General features: G+C 35.2%; 1 protein-coding gene across 1 annotated transcript in view; it reads left to right on the forward strand.

Annotated features, from left to right (window-relative positions):
• Positions 6,729-9,593, forward strand: part of LOC107626955 (ethylene-responsive transcription factor 1B-like) — an 8,699-nt gene continuing 5,834 nt past the window's right edge. The window contains exon 1 of the mRNA XM_016329837.2: positions 6,729-7,408. Within this exon, the coding sequence (XP_016185323.2) occupies positions 6,729-7,408 (680 nt within the window). The remainder of the gene's footprint in view (positions 7,409-9,593) is intronic.

Below are 9,593 nucleotides of genomic sequence, written 5' to 3' on the forward strand. Positions count from 1 at the left end.
TCTCCTTTCTCCTTCCCTGCTAGTTCAAGATCTACGTCCTCTAACTCACTCTATCCTAGGAATCACTGATTCCCTCTCATGTCTCACCGTAGTTCCACACGGTTACCGCCGAACACAACGGCAACCAATGACGGAGGATGTCACTCGTCACTCCCCTTGCTGGCTCCTTAGTCTCATTGCCTCGTCGTCAGTGTCTGCTCGCCTCTACTTTCTCCATCCGTGTTGCCCCGACTGCATTGGTTTTGTCATGTTTCGCCTGTCTCTGCCTCCACCTCGTGCCTTGTCTGCCTCTGTTTTCTCCGTCATAATCGTGTTGACTCCGACCTCTTTGAAGCTCTGCTTCTACAACGACCCCAAGTTGAAAAATCGTCCTTATCTTTGTTTTTGACTTTTTGCTTCTATAGTGTATTGTAGGTGAGTCTTTTTTATTTTTAGTTATTATTGTTAAGTTTTTATACTGGACTTTTGTTGTTTTAATGTAGCTTGAAGAACCATGGAGGTTACTCTTATTGATCGTTCCTTCAACAATTGCCTTTTTTATTCTTCTTATTTTGTTGTTTTGTTGCATCTTGTTTACTAACTTTCAGGCGACGGTGGTGTTTGGTTGGTTGTCTTGTGGTTCTTTTATGATATCTTTAGTTTGACTTGTTCTGATTTTTTGAATGTTCTTATTTTTGTATTAATGTTGTTCCTCACTTCCAATATTTGACGGCACTGCTATTAGCTATTAGCTGTGTGTCGTGCGCCACCATCTTTTTTCAATTGTAGATCTAGCTTAGAGTGTCTATGTCTTATTTTGTTGGAGTGTTAATTATGTGAAATTGAGAATTGGAAGAGAGAGAGAAAGAGAGAGAGAATTTTGGTTAAAGATAAAGGGTGGAGTAATTTGAAAATTTTATTAAGAAGCTAACAAAAAATTAAAATTTGCATATTTTTGTCACACTGAACTTATTTTTTATGGGTGCAACATTAATTTTCTTGTTTGATGGGTACTTTTGTTAGTGTTCACAAAATTTATTTTTTTTTTTTTGTGACTAAATAGAAAAGAAAGAAAAAAAAGAGACAAAACCAAATTAATTGGCTAGGGTCATATCTAAATCTATTAGATGTTGAAGCTCACTCCATGGTTGGCTCCAATTCGAGTGAATGTCCGCGACAGAAGCAGCTGCTTTAGCCATACAATCTGCAACACTATTTGCAGTCCTTTGAATTAAAAGAATAGAGACTCTCCAATTCCAATTCATAACCTCTTGTATATGCTTTGCCAAATCCCATTCCGGAATATCCTTACCAAGCATTCTTTGGTTTACCAAGAAAAGAGCTTCTAAACAGTCTGTTTCACAAATAACCTCACGAAATCCACTATCCCAAGCAAGAAGTAAACCTCTCCAAATTGCATACAATTCAGCAAAAAGAACACTGCACACTTCGACTTTCCCAGTGCAACTTTTCAACCAACATCTATCAGGATTGCGAATGATACAACCAAAACCAGCATAGCCAGAAGGAGCAAACCAACTAGCATCACAATTCAATTTAACAGAATGAACTGGAGGTGGAACCCAATGCAAACAAAGTGAAGGAGGAGACAGAGATTGATGCATAGCAAAAATAGTGTGAAACTCCCTTACTAAACTACGAATCAAACTCACCACTTTACTAGCACTCCATGAATCATCTATATTAAATAAGTCATGATTCCTGCTTCTCCAAATCCACCAGATGGTCGAAAAGAAAAGAAAAATATCTCCACTCCTTGCACCTCTGTAGAGCCAATCATGTAAATTCGAGTTATCTGAATACAGGCCTAAAAGGTTCCAGACCTCCTTGGCACTAGGGCACTCCCGAAGACAATGAAGAATGGATTCAGAACCATTCTGACATCGATGACAGGTGCTAGATAAAGGTAAACCATGACCCAAACGAAACTCTGCCGTAGGAATAGCATTATGAAGACTGAGCCAAATCAAAAACTTGTACTTCTCAGGAATATGCAGTCGCCATACCCACAACCAATTATCATGCTCATTCCAGTCAAACTCTCTTTTGGCTAGCCAACTGTACCCACTCCTAGCTGAGTAGAGTCTAGAAGATGCCACACCTCACGACCAACCCGAACTCTCTCCAGCATTCAAATCTGGATTATAAGCATTCAAACGCTGTTTGACATCTTCTGGAATGATGGAGAAAATATCATGGAGATTCCATTGACCATCTTTCCAAACGTCTCTAATAGTTAAATCAGAGTCAGATATATGTACAAAAGGGACATCTTGAGCAATTGGGCCCTCAATACTCCAATTATCAAACCAAAAATATTGATCAAGTGACCCAACGCACTAAGAGAAGGCATCCTTAAGAGCACCAAAAGCCTTTGAGATACTCTTCCAAACATGAGAAGCATTGCAAGGGACAGGGCCATCTAAAACTCCTTCATTCCTCAGATACTTCGCCATCAATAGAGCAACCCAAGGCTTGTCCTGACAATGAAAAAGTTGCCACACCAATTTACCAAGTAAAGATATATTAACACACGCAGGATCTCTAACACCCAGGCCACCAAATTTTTTTGGAGTGATCACGGTCCTCCAATTAACAAGGGAAAGACCTCTACCATCAACTTGACCCTTCCAAAGGAACTGTCTCATCATAGAAGACAATTTATCGCAAACCCAATTTGGAAAAAAAGATACCTGCATATGATAGACAGGAATGGATGCTGCAATAGAATTGATCAGGCAAAGTCTCCCTGCTTTATTTAGAAGCCTTCCTTTCCAATTAGCTAATCTTCCCCTCACCTTTTCAATCACCGAATGAAAAGAAGCCCTACTGGTACGGGAATGATTAAGGTTAACTCCAAGATATCTTCCTAAGTCCAAAGCAAAACATATTGAAGAAACACTAGTAAAAATATCTCTTCTACGAGCAGTCACATTTTTAGAACAAAAAGCTTTAGACTTTTCAAGATTCACTTTCATGCCAGATGCCTTGCAAAAAATGTTAAGAGAATGCATGGCCATTTAGACCTGACTCTTTGTAGCCTGACAGAAGAGTAAGAGATCATCTGCAAACATTAAATGAGAAAATTTTGGGCCACCCCTAGTGACAGAAACTGGTTTTCACACACCCTCGACCACCTTATGAGATATATAGCAAGCAAGTCTTTCCATACAAAGCACAAATAAGTAAGGAGACATTGGATCGCCCTGTCTAAGCCCCCTTCTAGGAGCAAAACTATTCAATCTATTCCCATTCCACATAATAGAAAGAGATGATGCACGGACACAAGTCATAATCAAATTAACAGTGATGATAGAAAAACCAAAAGCAATGAGAGTACTCTCCAAAAACCTCCAATCCACCCTATCATAAGCTTTTTCAAGATCAATTTTAAAAGCAAGAGTACCTTTCTTGGATTTTGTATACTTCATGAAATTCAGAATTTCTTGAGCCACAATAATATTATCAGGAGCACCACGACCCGGAATAAAACCTCCTTGTAAAGGACTAACAATATCTGGAAGAAAAGGCCGAAGTCGGTTAGTCAATACTTTGGTGATAATTTTATAAACAACATTACACAAGCTAATAGGCCTGAAATCCTTCATAAAGGTATGGTTATCAATTTTAAGAATAAGCACAATCAGAGTTTCCATGATACTAGGATTTAAGAACTCTCCCAAAAAAGCGCTCCGGAAAATATTCCAAATCTCAGTGCCTACTATCTCCCAATATTCTTTAAAAAAAATAAGCTTGAAAGCCATCTGGACCAGGAGCCTTAAAAGGGCTCATACTGAATACTGCTGACTTGACTTCCACAAAAGAGACAGGGTCAATTAACCTAGCACAAGCCTCAGTGCTTAGAGTGGACATCGGAACATCCCCTAAACAATCAACCTCAACCTCTTCCATTGTACCAAAGAGATTCTTGTAAAAAGAGAGGGCTTCTTCCTGGAGAATATCTGGATCAGTAGGCCAAGACCCATCTCTAACATATAATCCATGTACTCTATTATGGTTTCTACGCACCAAAGTCTGAAGATGAAAGAATTTAGTGTTTCTATTCCCATACTTGACCCACTGCTCTCTAGATTTCTGGTACCAAAAAAGTTCCTCTTGCAATAAAAGCCTATTGTAATCTTCTCTCAGTTCAGCTTCTTTAATTCTCAGAGATAACACATCGGTAACCTCCAAACACCGTTGAATCTGATCAATCTGATATTCCAGCTTATTTTTTCGCACAAAAATATTTTCAAAAATCTTTGAGTTGGAGTCCAAAGAAGCCTGTTGAACCATTTTAAGCCTTTCAGTAACGCCTCCAAACTCTTGATTCCAAGCCTTACTAACAACATGTTTATAAGAAGGATGTGTTGCTCACGCAGCTTGGAACCTAAAAGGACGAGAACCTTTCACTCTGGGGCTACCATGACAACAAACTAAAATAGGACAATGATCAGAATGAAGCCTGCTAAGAATTTCAGAATAACCCTCAGGAAACATTGTCATCCACGCCTCATTAACTAGAGCTCTATCCAACCTTTTAGCCAAGTCCCTGCCAGCCTGAATTGCTCTATACCAAGTATATCTCCTACCAGTCAGTCACTTTAAGATCAAAGAGCTCACAGTCATCTAGAGTAGTAGCTAATAGACTAGCTCTGTGAGAAGAAAAATAAGCACATGTACTCTCATCTAGTGCCACAATCTCATTAAAATTACCAACGGTCATCCATGGTCTATTATGGCCTGAATTAATAGAACGCAAATGATCCCAAAGCATACATCTTTTTTCGAATTGAGGACTCCCATATACTGCACTACAAAGCCAAACTAAGTTACCCACACTCACTTTCACTGTGATACATTGGTCAATTTGATCAATAACCACACAAGAAGCATTAGCAATAGAAGATAGAAACCAAATGCCACCCCTGCGTCCTACTGCTTCCTCAATACCAACACAATGAAAACCCAACTTATCCCAAAAATTCTTCAAATTAGTAAACATGGTATGAGTCTCAAAGAGAAAGAAGAAAGATGGTTTATATATTCTAACCAAATTTTTGCAATGCACACGGGCCATCTTGTTAGACGCACCCCTCACATTCCAGGCTATGATATTGAAACTATCCATAAAAACAGCAAAAAAGGAGCTCCAATAACAAATCCGAGACTCAACATGATGTCCCTGTCTTCGACGATCCTGCCTTTAATGGACTCTCAAGTTGCAGCCCAATTTTCTCCGTCGAAACTTGCACCATACCCGCCGTCAATGCTCCATCCTTATCTACTAGTGAATTCTGCAAAGAGTTTGGGCGAGGACGCTTTCGCACAGTGCCATTTGTTGTCTCACCTTGCTGCTGATGATGAACATTGTGCCGGGTCCCCAAAGAAGCCACACTAACCGGTTTTTCAATATTGATGCCCCTGCTTAATTTTACTTTGGATCTAGTAGCATGTGTTGTACGTTGGTGATTAGGCCTTGTCCAAGTATTGGTAGCCTTGTTAGGAGTCTTCTTTGCTATTGGTTGGACCTGATGGGTGCTAGGAGAAGGCTTTTGACCCATTTTATACTTTTCTTTCCTAATCACTTGAGTCCAACCTTCTAAATCCTCATGTTGTGCATGGTCTACATGAACAGCATGCAAATCACTCTCCACCAAATTCGGGACAGTAACATTTACAGTCTCATCTCCAAGATACTTGCCAAAATGAAAACTTGCCTTTTCCACATGTACTGGATTTTTTTAAATTTGAGCTTTCTGACTGCTTTGCTACATCGCTGATCACCTTGGCATTAGTTCCTCCTCCTGCATTGCTGTCAGTCTTGCACACCTTTATTTCATGACCAAACTTGAGACAGGAGCCACAAATAAGGTGAAGACTTTTATATTCAACCTCATATTCAACACCTTCAACAAGAATCTTCTTAGTGTTCACAAAATTTATGAGTACAAATAATTATTTTTTCAATTTAAATTTTAAGAATAAAAAAGGTTGGTTAAAATTAGTTAAAAATTAACTTTCTAGTTTGGATTCTTAACTATATTAAATTCCTTAGTACAACAATTACTGAAATTCACATGCATGAATGTATAAGCAGGGCAAGCAAGTGGTAACATGAATCATTATTTTACAATCCATAATCTAATAAGACAAACGAAGTCTTTCTTGGATTTCATTTGTTGCAACGCAATCTTAATTAATCATATGACTTCAATTGATAGATTCCCCAAACTCATAATACTAAAGAAACATTTGGATGGGATCCAAGACCTATATAAATAATAGGGTTACAGCTACCTAGGGTCAATAGGTTCCTAGGATTCAAGCAACCCAATTCAATTTAAATTTTAAGAATAAAAAAGGTTGGTTAAAATTAGTTAAAAATTAACTTTCTAGTTTGGATTCTTAACTATATTAAATTCCTTAGTACAACAATTACTGAAATTCACATGCATGAATGTATAAGCAGGGCAAGCAAGTGGTAACATGAATCATTATTTTACAATCCATAATCTAATAAGACAAACGAAGTCTTTCTTGGATTTCATTTGTTGCAACGCAATCTTAATTAATCATATGACTTCAATTGATAGATTCCCCAAACTCATAATACTAAAGAAACATTTGGATGGGATCCAAGACCTATATAAATAATAGGGTTACAGCTACCTAGGGTCAATAGGTTCATAGGATTCAAGCAACAAAAAAACAACAGTTGACAAAAAATGACTTCCCCTAATTTCTTTGAGATCCAGGATTGGAAAACATCATCTTCACCAAATTTTTGCTTCCAAAAATTTTCCAACAACAATGTTGATGATTCTCCTTCTTTTGATATGATTGACTTCTCCATGCCTTCACAACAAGTCCCAAAAATAGGTAACAACAACAAATACAAGGAGAAAAATGTGAAGAACAAGAAGCATGAAGAAGAATATGAAGATGTTCATCATGGTGAAAAAGGAAGGTACATAGGTGTAAGAAAAAGGCCATGGGGGAAATTCGCAGCCGAAATTCGAGACACAACAAGGAATGGAACAAGGGTTTGGCTTGGAACCTTTGATTGTGCTGAAGATGCTGCTTTGGCTTATGATGAAGCTGCATTTGCCATGAGAGGTTACAATGCTGTTCTCAATTTTCCAGTTCAAAAGGTCAAAGATTCCTTGCAAGGAATTGAGTATAGTTGTGGCAACAACAACAACAAAGGGTATTCACCAGCACTTGCACTCAAAGAGAGAAACTACATGAGAAGAAAACTGTCATCATCAAAGGAAAATGATTCTACTCAAAATTCAAAGTGTAAAGGGAAAAGTGAAGAATCATCATCATCATCATCATCAAATAGTAGTGTGATGGTGTTAGAGGACTTGGGAGTTGAATATCTTGAGCAACTCCTAAGTATTTCGGATAATAATAATAATAATAATCAAGTTGAAAGTCCTAGTTATTACTTCAAATAAATCTTGTTTAATTTCACTTAGATTTAATTTCTTTTCTTCTTCTTTGTTTGTTTGTAGTTCTATTATTTTCTCCTTTATTTGATTTTGTAATATTGGTGTGTGTGCTTGCGAGTTTAGATATCTTAAAAAAAAAAAAAAAAAATCATTTTTTTTCTTTTAGACCTCAATCCCCAAATGCAACCCAAGAAGAGATGATATTCTTCTATTTGATCAACTAATAATTAACATGGAACAAAATGCTGCCAATAAAATTCAGTTTTGATTCTTACTGCTAGTAACGTATGTTCAATGGCATATCTCAACACAAAAGGGGAATGAGTAGTTACATTTTCTTCTTATCTTGAAATTTCACAAATTAGTCCAAAGTAGGGTTTTTGTATCTAACATCTTGATTGGTAAAAGATTGTGACATTTTGTAAATTGTTTTACATATCTTGACTTTCATTTTTCCGCACTACATCTCCTGTTGGTAATAATCAATCAAAAGAAAATCGGGACTTTACAATCACAATGATCAGAAAAGTGTTCAAGAATAATAAAATTAAAGTTGACAAAATTTGACAAAATGTATATCTGTAGTGACAATTAAGACAACAAGTAAAGTGGAGTTCATTTTATTCTTTAAAGATTTTTTAAAATCCATTTTCTTCTAAGAATCCTATTCACAAATGTATCTATCCTTAGGAAATTTGTTCTTAGAAACATAGATAATTAGGATAGATCAGATACTCAAGAAATTATTGATTCCTACTAAAACCCTCAAAATAAACCCTCTTATTAATTAGAAACAGTTTGTTTCAATACTTATTAAAGAATGCACCACTTTAGTACTTGCCTCTTAAATAAGAGAAACAAAAGAATTATTGAAAACTCTTAAAATATATGAAAAAAAAAAAGATTGTAAAGTCTTTAATGTTTGAGTTGAAAATTAAAATAGTAATTAACATTTTTTATTTCTCAAAATCAATCTTAATATTGTTAAAACCTTTTAATATGTCTTTCTTCCAAAATTATCCCCCTTTTCTTAACTTCATATATCAGTTTTCAAAGGTGCCAAGAATATACGAGGGTGTGTGCTTCAAGTATTATTTTGTTATTCAGATTCTATTTCCATAAGAATCAAATATACACAGAGAGAAAGTGAGAATTAAAATGATGGTATTTTGATTTTCTGGAATCAAATTTGTTTAAGAATAGCTTTTCAAACTTTGAAACAACATAGGAATATTATATTTCCATCTTAAAATTTCTAAGAATTATTTATAATTCTCCAAAAACACACATCCTAAATATAATGTTGGATATGAAGGCAGCCATCATTTTACTATCTCGTGGTGGCCGCGGCCACAGTCAAAGGAGGTGGGGAAGACAAATCAAAGGGGAATTTGAAGAAATCAAGAAATGATATGAAATTAAAATGAAGAAATGATGTGGAATTATGAAAGAATGATAAGGTATTATTAAAAATAAAAATTTAAAGACCAATTTGTAAATGTCATCGACGATTTTAAACAATAAAAAGGTTTAAAGATCGTTTTGATGTTCAGTTCAAATATTAGGTATTAATAAAAAAATATTGGTGAATTTTATCCAACTCTCTTTAAAATAAAGAGTAAGTTATTTTTTATGATATATATGTTTAATGATTATTATATAAAATTGGTTAGCTTACATGATTAAATTTAATTTTTAATTTAACTTAAAATTCAATAACCTAACCAACTAACTAGATAGTTAGATTAAATGTTAATATTCATCGTTTTGGTTAATATTCATGAAATTATGCGTTCAACTTTTTCGTTTCCCTTTAATTGGGCTTAATGTTTGATGTTGAGTGGTATATCAAAAAANNNAGGTCCATAGGTCCATCTTTTGATAAGTCATTCTTATATATTTTATGGATGAATTATTATTTAACTTAAATTTTAATGATATAATTTTAACACACACAAAAAAAGGATTTCAATCGTATTTAAATATCAATTTTTTTCATTATTTGATAATGTGATTTTTTTTATATGATTCTATTCGGTAAAAAATGATCAAATTCAATTAATAATTAATTAAAAAATAATTTATCAAAATACATGTTTGTTGACAATTAAATATAATTATTTTTATTTTTTCTTA

This window comes from Arachis ipaensis, chromosome B02, assembly GCF_000816755.2.
Source record: "Arachis ipaensis cultivar K30076 chromosome B02, Araip1.1, whole genome shotgun sequence".
Classification (NCBI taxonomy): domain Eukaryota; kingdom Viridiplantae; phylum Streptophyta; class Magnoliopsida; order Fabales; family Fabaceae; genus Arachis; species Arachis ipaensis.